Source organism: Mustelus asterias, chromosome 17 (assembly GCF_964213995.1).
Source record: "Mustelus asterias chromosome 17, sMusAst1.hap1.1, whole genome shotgun sequence".
NCBI classification, from domain to species: Eukaryota; Metazoa; Chordata; class Chondrichthyes; order Carcharhiniformes; family Triakidae; genus Mustelus; species Mustelus asterias.
The window spans coordinates 32,727,831-32,744,099 of NC_135817.1; the positions used below are offsets into that span (position 1 = coordinate 32,727,831).

Sequence of the window (16,269 nt, forward strand, 5' to 3'; positions counted from 1 at the left end):
CACACACACCTCGGACATACTCTCTTCCACCTTCTTCCATCGGAAAAAGTTATAAAAGTCTGAGATCACGTTCCAACCGACTCAAGAACAGCTTCTTCCCTGCTGCCATCAGACTTTTGAATGGATCTACCTTATATTAAGTTGATCTTTCTCTACACCCTAGCTATGACTGTAGTACTACATTTTGCACCCTCTCCTTTCCTTCTCTATGTATGGTAAGAAGTCTCACAACACCAGGTTAAAGTCCAACAGGTTTATTTGGAATCATGAGCTTTTGGGGTGCTGCTCCTTCATTAGGTGAGTTCTCGATGTATGGTATGCTTTTTCTGTATAGCGTGCAAAAAACAATACTTTTCATTTTCTCCTAATATCTGTAACAATTGTAAGTTTTGGGGCAAATCCTCCATGATTAAAGAACCCAGGGATAAGGAAAATGGCTGGCTGGCTGTCAGGACCTTTACAACCACATGAATATGCAAGAGGCTGGGAATAACGAGAAGGTCGAGACAGGGATGATCTAATCAACAGGAAATAAAGGAGAAACCATGGCCAGCAGACGAGGAGTAAATAGCCCAGCAGCAAGACAATGAGAACAGAGATCAGTCCATCCACGGACAACATTAAGACCCATCTCGCTGATGGGATACCAATCAGGCTGATTCAGAAAACATTTAAAAGACATTAGAATATCGATTAAGGGCAGCCCCAACAGTTCCAGCCCTTTGTTCCAGGCGATCGAAACTACCAGTGATCAGAAACTGTTTTATGTGAGAGAATCACTGGTGAGGTTTTAAAAAGGGACAAGCAAGCTCTGGCTCTCACTCTCTCTCTCTCGCTCCCGATGTGTGCTCTCTTAGCTTTTCGCCTCTTCCTCCTGGCACCTAGCTCTTCAGCTCTCGCACTACGTGTACCTGCTCCTGCCCGCCAGCTGGACTCGCATCAAGACAAGTAAAGCCGCTCTCAAAGTTGTAAGTACCTCCGCCGGCTGAAGTTCCCGATATAAGATAGAGGACGAGGGTTGAAAGGGGGTGGTGTTTAGTGAAGTTAAGTGTGATAAGACTGTATAAAAGTAAGAATTTACGTTGTGCCAATAGTGTTTTCTCCCCTAGAAAATAGTTTAAAGTATAAGCTTTTGTATGGTGTGGTGTTGGGAAGGTTGATTTGCTGTTTGAATAAATTATTGTAACTTTGAAACCCGTTTGGAGCTCGTCTTGCTTTTCTGTTCTCTCATCCGTGTACTCTGGCGGGGTCACAATTTCAAGGGCTCTCACCGTAAATCCGGAGTCTAGAACCAAGGGTGATCTGAGCGCCTCGAAAACGCTCACTCGGGGGAAACGACTGGTCAGGGATAAACAGTGCAGTTTCCCTCTTTCTTTCTCTCGTGGAAACTACCTGAGTGAGGTGGTTACAGGGTGGCCGTTTGCTCCACCAACGAGAGAGAGAATCACCCAGGCGTTGGTGGTGGTCAGGATACCTGGTGTGGAATAAGGTCCAGGTCACTGGTTAAGTATAAACAGTGAGCCTGGCCCAGCGCTCTCTCACCGGCGGAAACTGCCCCAGTGCGGCGTTCCTCGGCTTTGAAGTTTCAGAGCCCGCTGGAAAGAGACCCTACAGGTACTGCTGCACACCGATACCAGCCTGTGAGTGGAGTAAAGGAAACAGACCCGCTACACAATAACAAATCAAATCAAATCAAACCAGTGGCTGAAGGCACGACCACCAATGAGGGGATTCAGGATAACAGGAATGGATGGACAAGATTTACTGGGATGGTACTGGGACTTGATGGTTTGAGCTATAAGGTGAGGCTGGATAGACTGAAACATCTTTCCCCTGGCCTGTAGGAGGCTTAGGAGTGATCTTATAGGGGTCTATAAAATAATGAGTGGCATAGGTCAGTCAACCTTTTTCGCCAAAGGTAGGGGTCTAAAACTAGAGGGCATAGGTTTAAGGTGGGAGGGGAGAGATACAAAAGGGTCCAGAGGGGAAATTTTTTCACACAGAGGGTGGTGAGTGTCTGGAACAAGCTGCCAGAGGTCGTAGTAGAGGCAGGTAGAATTTTGTCTTTTAAAAAGCATTTAGATATTTACATGGGTAAGATGGGTATAGAGGGATCAAATGCAGGCCACTGGGGCTAGCTAGCTTAGTGGTTAAAAAAAAGGGCAGCATGGACAAGTTGGGCTGAAGGGCCTGTTTCCGTGCTGTAAATCTCTATGACTCTATGGGTGGGATTTTACAGCCTCTCTCGGGCAAGACCAGAAATTCCCACCCAAGGTCACCGGAGATTCCCGCTGTCGGACCCCCACCCGCTCCGATTCAGATGCGGGCGAAGTAGTTGAGTTCTGGCGTATGACTCGATAAGAAGCAAGAATTGGAGGCTGTAGGGTTGGACCAGAATGAGAATTTTAAAATCGACTTTTCCTTTAACTCGTTGTTCAGCATAAAGAAGAAAAGTTACCATATGAATGAATTGTCCTTTTTAATTTTACTAGCCTTTGAAAAATCTTTCTGATGAGTTTGATGCAAGCCCCATTTTAGATTTGCAGGTGACTGTAGACTTTACAGCAGATTGTGGTTTGTATGTTTCCCCAACTTCTTAAATAAATAAGAAAGATTCTGACGATAGCAGGGGGCAATGTTACATTGAGACAGAGGAGACGGTCGGGAGAGCTTGTCGCTTGTCTGTTTAAATGCCGGCACTGTGAAACCGGGTCAGTGTCAGGAGAGCAATCCTTGCAGCCTCGCCTGATTGATGGAGGTATCGGCTTTCCTCGGCTCATCCTGCACTGGGGCTGGGCTGCTCCTCACTTTTATGGAGAGGATCTATTTGGGAATAGGTGGGGGGTGGAGTTAAGAGAGAGAGAGAGAGTGAGTGGCACACACCTGTTGAAGTGGATCTGTTGGAAGTTGTGACAGCTCAGCTTAGCTCTGCTGTGTGTGTGAGTGGGGTGGGGAGGGGGAGGAAGCTGCCCCGTGTTGAGACTGCCCTCCTCACAGCCGCTGCCTGGGGCTCTGACTCACTCACACACACAAACGGAGGGAGCTGAGGCCGGGGGACCCTGGCTTTCTCACAGATCCCCCTCTCTGTGCCTGCAGCCCCAGAACAAGCAGCGGCAGCACCTTGCACACACACACACAGCCATGGCAGAGGCTGGGCGTCCCGACAGTGCCAGAGACGACTCGGCCGGGGTTGGAGACGAGTTTAACGAGATTATTAAAACTCGAACGGGTAAGTGGAAAGCTTGTTGTGTTTACTGTTGCTGATTGTGTTTGATTTGGGAGGGAGGCGGTTAACGTGACCCCAGGAGGAGGGTAAAAGGCTTAGAAACAAGAGAGAAAAAAACTCTAACTTTCCTTTGCACTAAAATAACTGCAGTGCTGGAGACTGGGGAGCGGCTGGCTGGCTGGCACATTACTTTTAGAAGTTGCAGGGGCAGAGTTGGCAGCGGGAGCCTGGTGGCTGGTTGGCAGGGGGGGACCCAGGAGTGGGGGATAAGACCGGGCTGCTCCCCGGGGCTGTTCTTGTGGTTAGGTTGCTCACAGTGAGAGCAGGCGGTGCTGTTGCTTTAAATAGCCAGAGCTGGAAAGAGATCCCAGTGGGATTAGGTTACAAAGGCACCGTGGCACTGTGCTTGACAAAAAAAATAAAATCCCACCTTCACTTTCCAACTTTGTGAATACGTTCTTGTGTGGATATGACACACTGTGGGTGTGTGCTTGGTGGGATGTGTGTATCTGGTCCCAGTGGTACCCAGGGACTGATGCTCAGTGGGAACAGGCATCAATGGTCATTTGTTGCTGCTGGGACTCCTCCCCATGGTTTTAGGTTGGAGCAGACAGGCTGCTGATCTCTTTCCTTTCCACTTTTGGAGGTAGACTGCACAATGTTCCGACCAGTCAGTTCACAGACTGCGGGTCAAGTTAACCAGAGCAACCTGGGATGGGAGTAACAGCTGCTGCGAGGATGGATTTAACAGCAGCAGTAAACGCTGAAAAAAAATAAAGGATTATTTCCTCCAAAATCAGGCAGTGGGGCGGGGAGAGAGGAGAATGGCAGCAAAGGCTGTCAGGATATAAGCTCCCTCATTCTTTCCAGCCTCTGATTCTGCAGAGGGATCAATTTCAAGGCTGGATTTTTGCGGGATTAGAACTCTGGGGAAAGTGAGCTGTACGGGAAGTGAGATTGGGTTGGGCTAAATCCTGATGAATTGGGCTGGGTGGCTGGGGACGGTTACTTACTCCAGAGGCTGCCCTCCAGTTGCAGGATGTCCCAGTCCATGTTTGATTGATGTCTGGTCGGTACTCGGTTGTAAACTCTTCACCACATGTGATAATCGCCTAAGGTTCACTCTTGCGTTTCTGCATCAGAAATAGAACCGATGTATGATTGTTTATTATTTTCGTATTTCCTCTGCAACACGCTCCGTTACTCCGGATGTTCCGATCCAATTTAGTTATTAGTAACTCAATGCCGACTGGCTTTGAGGGAACTGGAACAGAGAAAAAAGAACATGTATATAGCTCAGAACTCAAGGCGTTAAGAGCGCTTAGCGACACAGGGTGGTGTAAAATGAATTTGCTGTACAATGGGCTGTTCCAGTTACAGGGAAAGCTCTCTGAGTGCACAGAACACTTTGGGGAATAGACGGATGGCCATCTCCTGCAAAATTAAGCGGCGTTGATGGAAAACAGCAGCCACCGGCTTTGTTGCAAAGTTGGCCTTTGGCGATTACCTGGACATGTACAGCCGAGTGCCAGTTACTGGAAATATATATCAGGAAACAACAGTCCCAACTATGTGCTCGGAAAGGTCATGTTTTATTTTAATGTTATAGTAATGCCCAGACATAGCAGAATGGAGACAGCCACCTGCTCTTCATGAATTAGCAGAGTAGTGAAAAGTATTTTAGGCTGTGACTGGACCAGTTAAAGCTGGTTTTACATTTCATTCAAGAGCCGTGTTACAGCAACTTAAAGGAGTACATGTATTTTTTATAAACGGTAGCTAAAAAGACAGCAAAGAAGTATTTTGCGCTCCTATACATTTCAAAAAAAGTTTGCAAAATCTATACTGGAGAAAAGTCAAAAGTTTAACCTGCCATCAAGTTTGGAAAATCCTAACTGATCCGGATGGTTTTTCGTCGCGCATTCAGTTAGGTTCTCACAAATAAGAGATTGCCTAAACAAAAAAAGGGGGATATGTCTAATACTGCATGAAGTGGGAGTAAGTATTGTGTGGCCTGTTAGCTCCAAAGCTTCAGCTCTTAATTCCTGGGTGGCAGGTCACAAGTTAAGAGTATCAGGGCTGCTTGTCACTTTAATGCATTTTGTCAGATGTGGAGGAGGTACAAAGATTGTGCAAAGGATGCTCGGTGGATTAATACAAAATGGAGAGATGTTTTAATTTGGTGATTAAAGGAATTGAAAATTTAGCAACTCGCATATCTCCCCGCACAGTATGTGTCTTCTGACAATCAGTCACAAATTGGCACCAACAGTGACTGTGGTGAAGCCTGGGGCTTAGACTGTTCCTTCCTCCGAGAGAGAAGGTGGGTGAGAGGAAAGCAATTTGGAATACAATATCCAATTTAAAGCAAAAGGCAGATGCTATTATAATAAGGCAGTCATAAGACAATACAAACAATCTCGTAAGGATGAGCAATCTATAGAGCTGGTTATTTATGCTATATAAATACATTTGTGAAGAAGCATGACCTGATTAAAATAGTTTCTCCAGAAGTAGAGTTTAAACTGTGATATAAAATCTATCAAGCAACTTTATTTGATATTTGATATTTGGCAATTTTGCAATAATAAGTTATATATTGGGAGTAGTGTGCAGCAATAGTAGTGTTCCCCTGGTGAAAGTGGCATTGCAGTGAGATTATTATTATGAACAGTATGATTTCTTGGAATCTGAGAGAATATTTACCTTGAGCTTCAGGCATATTAACACACATGACTGTCAGTAGAGTTGAAGGTTTTTATTTGATTAATGTAGCTTCTATGGCATTGATGGTGAAATATAAATGCTTTGGCAGCAGCAATAACACAGTGAATATTGGAGTAATGTCGCATCTAATATTACAAAAGCTTTCAAGAAGTCCTTTTTGTAAATATTTCTGAGCTGCGTTGCTTGTCCCAAATTTAAGTGTAGTATTGTCTGTATTGTGTTCAACTGTATAGCACTCCCTCAACACAGACATAGAGTGTCAGGCTAAACTTCTGTGCTCAAGTCTCTGGAGTAGAACTTGAACCCGCAACCTTTTGACTCAGAGTGGAGAGTGTTACCATGGCTGAGACCACAGCGTGTCAGCAGGGAGTCACAAAGAATCCAATCAAACCCATGTGTGCTGACTGTTTTTGTCAGTTTCTGCCTGAATTTTCTTTTTTATTTTTGCCCTCCACTGAATAACAATTAAATGTGTGGCAAGCAACACAACTCTGAAATCTTTACAACTAGAACTTCTTGAAGCTTTCAACACAGTAATACCAGATGTGACGTTATTCCAGTATTCATTGTGTTATTACTACTGCTGAGCCATTTCAATTTCAACATCAATGCTACCAGAATAAAATAAAAGCCTTTGAGCAACATGAGTGTCAGTAGAGCCATGGCGGCACATTGCCATTATTTGAGAACATAACATATGACAGTAATAATGAAGCATATTTGTCACATCACAGGTAAGTACTCATAGATGGATATCATTCTGCCATTCGGTTCTTGGGATTTTTTTTCTACTTAATGAAGGTTGGTTACTAAGCTAGTTTCCTTTGCTCTGAATAGCATATCCATTTATTAAAAAACATTCCAGTCATAAAGGGGTGGGGGGTAAAATATAAAGGGATGGGAGGTAAAATATATCCATCTGCTGTTTAACCAAGACTACTCATTGAAGTATGTTCTGGCTGTTCAGCGTGAATGGTTATTTTGCTTTTACAAGGGCTACTGGAAGCTCTGCAGTTTGCAAATCCAGGTCAAAGAGTTTTGACTGTGTGTTCAGTATGCACTGCTTTGATACTCATTTGTACTACAAAGGTGAGATTTCCAGACAGCCTTCTGCCTTTGAACTCTGTAGTGTTCATTTGCTTTAATATTAACCTTGCTACTGCTTTTAACAGCAGTGATACTCTGATTGCCAAAGTATACATCTGGGTACTATAAACTGGTGAAGCTGATGCATTCCTCCAACATAACGCAGTTGAAGTGCAACTGCCAAGGAGTAACGACTTTGTTTCAAATTCAACTATTCCCCTTTTAGATTTCCACTAGCCGTGGGGCCTGCAACGTTTAAAAGGATGCTCAACTTCACACCACTTGCTGCAATAACATTCCTTTTAATCCAGGGTTTGGTGTGCAAATCAGAACTGTTCAGCTTTTGTTCTGACTTCCTTCCCTAAAGGCATTCAGACAAAACAAAAATGACCAGAGTTAGTTGAATTGGACTTATTCATAATCACCATCTTGAAAATATTTTCAAAGAATTGGATTCGAGCCTTATTTGGCTCCAATGTTAAATCGTCAGTAATGAATCTTGAGGGTTTCCGATATGTCCTTCGCTTAAGGCAATATGCTTTCATCTTCATTGATAGAAGATTTTAATTAGTTCAGTCTGACAACTTAACTGAAGTTAATGGAACAATGACAGTTATATTTATTTATTAGCTAAATGAGAGTGAAGTGTACATTTGTTCTCTATGTTTCTTTAAATAATTTGACAAACATACAAATTAGGAGCAGGGGTAGGCCACTAGATCCTTCAAAACTGCTCCTAATTCAATAAGATCATAGCTGATCTGATTTTAATCTCAACTCCATATTCTACCTATCCCCGATAACCTTTCACCCCCTTGTTAATCAAGAATCCATCTAGCTCTGCCTTAAACATGTTCAAAAATTCTGCTTCTACTGCCTTTTGAGGAAGAATGTTCCAAAGACTGTCAACTCTCTGGAAGGAAAAGAAATTCTCCTCATTTCCATCTTAAATGAGTGGCCCCTTAGTTTTAGATTGTGACCCTCAGTTCTAGATTGTCACAATAGTGGGAACATCCTTTTGAAGTCCACCCTGTTAAGACTCCACAGGATCTTATATATTTCAATCCAGCCACCCCCTTTATTTTCTTAAATAATCTCATTATCTAACATACTTGGTCACACCATCTTCCAGTTGTAGTGGCAGAGAAGATGAGGAAATTGTCGTGTTGCTATTGTCCTACCTGGGAGTATGGTCAGACTGTAGATGCGTAAAGTCACTTAGCTTAAGTCTATTCACCCTGATGATATTTTACATCACTTTTCCTACAGACTATTCACCTTTCAGCACATATGGTACTTTGAATGGAAAGAACATCTGATCCTGTTGTCTAATCTTAGTTGTCCATTAGTGATGAACAGAATAGCAAGATTATACCTATGTCAACAGCATAGCAGGTGGAATAACTTCATGGTTATACTTAAGTTTATTAATTCAGATTGCTATTGTCCATGTTTCTGAATTGTCTGATAACCTTTTATAAGTTTGGACATATTTGTAATTAGTCACTGTGCAGTGGTGTTCGGGAACCAGTTAATTTCATATCTTCCACATGTGAAGCAAAATTTAAACATGTACACCACAGCCCCCACTGTGAATTTTACATAAAGTAAAACACTGTGGATGCTGGAAATCTGAGAAAAGAGCAGAAAATGTTGGGAATAGTCAGCAGGTCGGTCAACAACTGTGGAGAGAAAAACAGAATGGTTTCAGGTCAATGACCTTTCATCAGAACTAAGAAAAGTAGATATTCAATAGTTTTGAAGCAGGTGAAGGGGGTGCAGTGAGGGGAGGCGAGGGGGGTGAAGGCAGGAGGAGGGGCCTGTGGGGGCATGGAATGGATGTGGAAAAATGACCTGAAATATTGGGCGAAATTCTCCAGCTGCGCTGGTCTAAAAGCCAAAAATTCCTGCCCGCCCGACCGTCAATGGGGTTTCACATTGTCCGCAACTGCCTGCTAAAATTCCAGTGGCGGACAGGATGGGAGAATTCCGGCCATTAACTTTGGCATTGCACCATCAGCTACTTTGTAATTTAATCTCTCCCATTTGCCACCCTATCACGGATCTTCACTTTTGCTTTCTTTTACATCTCCCATTTGCTTGAAATCTATCACAGCTGGAATTCTCCGACCTTGCCCGTAGCTGGGATTCTCTGGTTTCACTGCTGCGAATGGTGTTTTGGCTGAGCACCAAATTTTCCGTTCTTGTTGGTAGTGGTGGCGGTGCGTACAACATCGGAGAATTCCGGCCAACATTTCAAACTTTTTTCCTAGTTCTGATGAAAATTCATTGACCTGAAGCATTAACTCTGTTTCTCTCCCAAGCGGAAGCTCTTTAGGCTATGGCAGTCATGTGTCTGAATGAAATGGACCACCTTGCTGGAGCTCTGTTCTGATGATGGCATTTGCTACCAAATAAACCTATTGGACTTTAACCTGGCGTTGTTAAAACTCTTACTGATGATTGTAATGCAGATATTTGAGAAGGGTTGGAGGGGTGGATCTATGGGGGATAAATGCGGCGGATCCTGGTGCAGCTTGGGAAAACATTCTGGCTACTTTTTGAATTGAGTTAACACACCATATTGACGTCCAAATGTGCAATGTCACTGTGCTACTATATGGGTTCACATCTTCTGTAATCCGAATAACTGATTCCCAGATCTCTGACACATCAAAGTGGAAAGTCATTGTGCTCAAAGGCAGGAAGGAGACATTGGTGGTGAGGCACCCTGGTATGACAAGGTCTTTGCTTGAATTAATATATGCAACAAGAAAATAGCTAGTTGCTTCATTAAATACAGATCTTGCAACAAATTATTTATAACTTGCAGTCCCATGGAAATGGATAGTACCCAAAAAAGGAATATATTGGCGAAGTTCACTCTGAAACTCAGATCATTTAAATGATAATCCTAGAGTGTCAATACCAACATTATAGTCAGTTAATCAATCCTTGCTGCAATCTACACAGGCTGCAGGTAGCATGTGGACTAAAGCTTTCCAGTGAACATTTAGTCAGTCTGCACTAAACTAGATACTTCCTTCAGTGATGCTCTACGCCACTGGTGCTTCACCGACATTTCAATAAATAATATTTTTTAAATGGTGTAGTTATTTCAATCCTGCTCTGGCAATAGCTCTGTCAAGATTATCAATTTTTATTTGTAGTTCAATGAGTGGGCAAAAATACTTCTCCTTTATTCCTAAAATAACCCAGTTTAATTGTGGTAAAGTATTGTCACAATGTAATTGTCATCAATTAAAATGTAAAAGAACCCAAAAGCCAAGTGTGAATGAAGTGTAATTGGAACCTTCCGTGTTCTAGGCTAGGACTATATTTCCAAGCCCCATAATCCGGAACTTCCATGATCCATGTCAGTCGTTCCCTATGACCATTGATAAACATAAGAGGGAATCAAAGCTCAGTAGTAATTCAGTTTTACCAAAGCTTCTGCCTACTGATGTCAGGATGGTTTGGACTTTGTTTTTCAGGCTATTCTGATTCAGAGCAAGTGCTTTAATGGACAGCAACAGGGTAGGAGGTTGCTTTGGATAGATTCAGTTCCTTGCTCATACACTGCTTGCTGCGGTAGGTTCACATAGTGCTGGAAAACTGCTCTGCTCTGAGTACATATCTGCTCATTTTATTCGCATTGAGATTGAAGTAAAATGGAACAATATATACAATCATTAACACAATAAAATGTTATTGAAATTACGTCATGATTTGTTAATAAAATAAATTTAAAAATATTTTACGTGTTTCGGTGTCGCTGGCAAGACCAGTATTTGTTGTCCATCTTTAATTGCTCTTGAACTGAATGGCTTGCTCGGCTATTTCGGAGGGCAATTAAGAGTCCATCACACTGCTGTGTGTCGAAAGTCCTATGTGCGCCAAATCTTGTAAGAGCAGCAAGAGTTTCTTCCCTTAGGGATATTAATAATCCAGATGGGTTTTTACAACAATTGACAATAGTTGTCATAGTCACCATTGCTGAGACAAGTTTTATATTCCAGATGTATTAATTGAGTTTAAATTCCACCAGCTGCCATTGCGGATTTGAAGCCATGTTCCCAGAGCCTCATTCTGAGCCTTTGGATTACTAGTCCAGTGACATTAGGATTGCATCAGCGTCTTCCCAAGATTAAATATCTGAAGGTTAAATGCTCATATATTAGTGTTCCACAGTGTAATTTCAAGAGCAATGAGATTAACATTACCATGCCTATAGTTAAATGTGATGGGAGAAATTTTCCTCAATTCAGTCATTTTAGTGAAAAAGTAAATGTAAATATAAAGCAGCAGTCCTTCATTTTGCTAAATGTTTACGGTAAAATGGAGAAAAAAGGATCCAAGGTATTTTGCAAGTCCCTCTGATTTGAACAGTACTCATTGAGAGTATTCTCATTCTATTCCCAAGATTTTAGTAACAGTGCAATGAAAATATCCTGATCACAGCAATTCAATTGAGGCATGTGTTTTACATTGAAAAATTCTGCTCATTGCTAAGAGCAATTGCATGCACATCTGGAAACTCATGGTTTAATAATTTGTTTAAAATGCATATTTGAAGTACTTTTAGCAGCAGGAAGAAATCTGCAGATGTTAACAAAACACCTGCTGGGAAGCATTATCTTCTGGTGTACAGTTGGTAATACTTTACGATATTGGTACTGGATGAATAAATGGTACATCAAGACATAAAAATTCAAATGATTCTTCCCAAAATTAATTGCACAACTAATAAGCAAAGATCCCTGTACAAAATATTAACTCAGACTCAGTGACAGGAACATGTAATGAAGGTTGTACTTTGGACGGCACAGTGGTTAGCACTGCTGCCTCACAGCGCCAGGAGCCCGAGTTCAATTCCGGCCTCGGGTCACTGTCTGTGTGGAGTTTGCACGTTCTCCCCATGTCTGCGTGGGTTTCCTCCAGCTGCTCCAGTTTCCTCCCACAGCCATCATGTTTTTTGTTTCATACTCAATCCAGGGCGAGATCAAACATTCGGGTTGAAATAAAATAAAGGATGTTTGAGGTGTTATGAACTTTAAGTTAGGTTGATTGGCCACTCTAAATTGCTAAATTAGTGTCGGGGGATTAGCAGGGTGAATATGTGGGGTAACGGCGATAGGGCTTGGGTGGGATTGTTGTCGGTGCAGACTCGGTAGGCCGAATGGCCTCTTTCTGCACTATAGGGATTCTATATGCATAACATTTTTATACGCAAACACAAAAGTAACTTACAAAAGTAATCTTACTTGAAAGTACATTCTCTCTATAGCGTGAAACTAGAATGAGTCTCTAATACTGCATTATCCAAGTTGCAGATCAGCAATGCAGCAAAAACATTTAGCAGCTTGAAGCCAAAATTAACAGCTGAACCTTTGCTATTTGGCGAGGAAAAGAATACTAAATGTTTTATTGACTCAGAGACCAGGAGAGAATCTGTTATTATTTAATGGAATTCAATGTATATCAAATACTGCAAACTTAAAAAGTGCAAAAAATTTACTTTGCATACAGCCCTGTTGAACAATAGCACCTTTCATACAAAACCAAGTAGTCAAGTAGTTAGTTTTAATAGCATGCGTCGCGTGGGAGTCATTGTAATATAAACACATTTTAATTGTGTTACTATGGCAACACTGTCAATGAGAACTCCTGTTTGGCAATTGTACTTAAAATTCAGAATATGTGTTTTGAATCTTTAAAAGCAGTCTGAACTAGGCAGGCCATCTGCGTTATGATGTATAATATCAGTGATGCAGATAGTGGGGAGGTTTGATGCTGTGGTTCTGCTATTTCCCATATTACTTTGCATTGGACCATCTTGCTGTCAGATTGAAATTCATACTATTTAATTGAAAGTTTTGTTTTATAAGAAAATCTCGCTAGACCAAGAAATAAATAATTAATTCTGTGACTTTCGATGACAATACTAAATGACAGCCAAACAATAGCTTTATCATTATAACCCCATAACAAAATGGGGTTATAATGATAAAGTAAAGATGTTTCACAATCATTTTTCTTCTTTGAGCATTCTGCAACAAGATATTTTAAACTGTATTGACCTGCAATTTAATATTGTTCAAGCATAATTTGGACTTGGATGAATATCATCAAACTAATTTGGTTGATGCAATTAAGGCACAACTAAACTGCTTCCAGTTATCTTCTCTTATAATTGGTGGAATAACTACTAGTCATGGAGTTAGATTATTTATCTTAAATCGGCAGAAGGTTTGCAAGAATAGGAAGGCTTCTTGTCACAGGTAGGCCATTGATGAGTTCATGAGTTGGCTCTGCTTTTAAGTTAATCCTTAGCATATTTCTGTACTTCCGGCCAAATTTGAGTTAATAGTCAGTTCTGTGCTCCTGGGTATCAGAAATCCCTGGTAGCAAGTAAAGCAGGGGTGGACAACTGGAATGTCCCAAGGTATCTGATTGTATTGCCGAGCCAGAACTGTTTGTGCTTGTCTATTGATTCAATCAAGATGCAAGAGGTGAAGCATGAAATTGAACCAGGAACTTCTTCTAATCTAACTCGGTTGAAGAATGTGTTTCTGACTAATTAAAATGTAAGTTAGTTGGATTGCCCTGGCTGCATTTCCACAGGATCTGCTATGTGACACTGTTGAACCATTTGGAAGCTTCAGTGTACCAGACAAAGAGCAGAAATGCCTAATTTGCAGGCTATGTAGCTTTGGCTTGCTGGCGGCCTTCGAGGCTGGAAAGTGGCCATCTTTGATTGCTTGGAATCATAGAATGATTATAGAACAAAGGGTGGCCATTTGACTAATTGGAGGGAATTTCCCCATCCTGCCCGCCATGGGAATTGTAACGGGCAGAGAAGCGGACCATGGAAAGATCCTTTGACCTTGGGTGGGATTTTCTGGCTTTGGGGTGAGTGCAGCCAGAAAATCTCGTCCATTGTATCTGTACCAGCTTTCTGCAAGAGCAGCTCGTCTCTTCCTTTGCAACCCTGCAAATTTTTTCTGGTGACATTGTTTGGGGTTTGCAGCGAAGGAAATCACTGATGTTGGCTGCAAGGTGGAGGAATAAATGAGATGGGTGGGAAGGTGGAACTGGGAAATGTAGAGAGGGAGATGTTCCAATTCCCTGGTTGTTCACACTCTTCCTAAGGCAGGAGTAGCCTTTACAGTCAATGAGCTTCATTTGAACAGGATTCAGATTACTGCCTTTACTGGAAGTAATTAGTCTATAGAAAAAGGGAAAATATAAAATGAGTTGTGGCAGGGGGACGGGAAACATTAGGTTAAAAAGGGGGTAAGGGGGAACGCAGAGCCACAAGAGAAAAATAAGGAAATAATAAAATAAGAACAAAATCAAAATGAGCTAAAGAAAAAACACTACAAAAAATGGATTCAAGATTCACCGGCATGTATGTGAATGGACAAAGTATTCAAAACAGAACTAGAAAATGCTAAAGTATTAATAACTTCAGAGCAATCTAATGTTCTAGCGGCAGTGCAGATGTGGTACACGTTTAGACAGGCTAGAAATTTAATATTGTTGGTTATAACATTTTCAGCAAAGATTAAAATGTAATTTAATGCAGAGAAGTGTGAGTTGGTACAGTTTAGGAGCAGAGACACAGATTGCTAGTGTACATTCAATGGGAGGTACTAAAGGTTTTGGATCACAATATAATAAAAGGGAGGCGAGCTTGTAATCCAGGTCTCTATATTTACACACGAGCTACTTGTCGTTCCCTAATGGGTCCAAAGCTTAGGAATATTCACCTTTGGCAGGTCAGCAGATCGTCTGACTGGGTTTCGGGAAGGTGGTTTGTTAGGCAAGTCTGATTTAAATTTTCACCTCCAACCTACTCTAAAGTATTTATCGGAAGGGAATTTTCAGGTAGCCATGAGAAACACTGACCTTTCCAAAGAACCCAAATAGCCATATTTTCATGGGAGCCCATTCATTGTCTTGATTTATGAGTTTCTCAGGAATTCTAGATAGATCTATGACTTGTTTTGACCCTGTTTTTTTTCAAATCCTATTGCAATTTAATTCCAGCAGCCTTCCAACAGAACAGATTGGGCCTATACCCATTAGCGTTTAAAGAATGAGAGGTGACCTTATTGAAGCACATAAGATCCTGAGGAGACTTGATACGGTGGGTACAGGGAGGTTGTTTCCTCTTGTTGGGGAGAGTAGAACTAGGGAGCCATAGTTTAAGATTGAGAGGTCTCCCTTTTAATATGGAAATGAGGAGAATTTATTTCTCTGAGAGTTGTTAGTTTGTGGAATTCATTCTCCTGGAAAGCAGTGGAGGCTGGATCACCAAATTTATTCAAGGCAAAGTTAGATAGGTTTTTGAAACAAAACAACATCAGTGATTTCTCCACAGACTTGCTGAGATTTTCCAGCATTTTCTGTTTTCGTTTCAGATGGCAGTATTGTGCAGTGATTTGCTTTTATCTTCAATAGGGTTTTGTTAATCAAGAGGGTCAAGGGTGGCACAGTGTCTCATAGTGCCAGGGACTTGGGTTTGATTCCCAGCTTGGTGATTATGCAAAGTCTGCACATTCTCCCCGTGTCAGCGTGGGTTTCCTCCGGGTGCTCCAGTTTTCTCCCACAGTCTGAAAGGCGTGCTGGCTAGGTGCATTGGCCATGCTAAAGAAATTCTCCCTCAGTGTAACCAAACAGACACCGTAGTGTGGCGACTAGGGGATTTTCACAGTAACTTCATTGCAGTGTTAATGTAAGTCTGCTTGTGGCACTAATAAATACACTTAAAACTGAAAGGTTTATGAGGGTGTGGGGCAGGTGGAAATTTGGAGTCGAGACCACAGTCAGATCAATCATGACCTTATTGGATGGCAGAGCAGACTTGGAAGGGTTGAATGAGCTACTCCCGCTTCCAAGTCTTGTGTTCTTTATTTCCTTTGGTCAACTGTAATTAGAAAATTTATTCACATTAAAAGGAAATAGGAAGGTGTTGGCTCCTGCAGTCTGAGTTTTAAGCCAACCACATAACCACTATTTCATTAAGAGATCGATTTAGTTGTTGCATTGTCTTGTTGGAGTAGGATAATGAGTTAAAGGGCTGGACTTTACAGTCATTAGCAAAGCAAATTATTATGATTGAATTCAGACGGAAGCTAAAAATCAATATAAATAAACAGTAAAAAAAAATCACAAGTTTAAAAACAAGTAGGCCGGGATTCTCCAAAAAAAGTTCTAAGTGCCGA

At 41.7% G+C, this 16,269-nt stretch overlaps 1 protein-coding gene across 12 annotated transcripts in view; it reads left to right on the top strand.

The window, feature by feature from the left end:
• Positions 1 to 2,899: 2,899 nt before the first annotated feature.
• The window catches only part of LOC144506416 (dystrophin-like), a 1,861,003-nt gene continuing 1,847,633 nt past the window's right edge, over positions 2,900 to 16,269 (top strand). For all 12 annotated transcript variants that reach the window (XM_078232507.1, XM_078232503.1, XM_078232508.1 and 9 more), the window contains exon 1: positions 2,900 to 3,229. In XM_078232507.1, the coding sequence (XP_078088633.1) occupies positions 3,142 to 3,229 (88 nt within the window). In that variant the 5' untranslated portion in view covers positions 2,900 to 3,141. The remainder of the gene's footprint in view (positions 3,230 to 16,269) is intronic.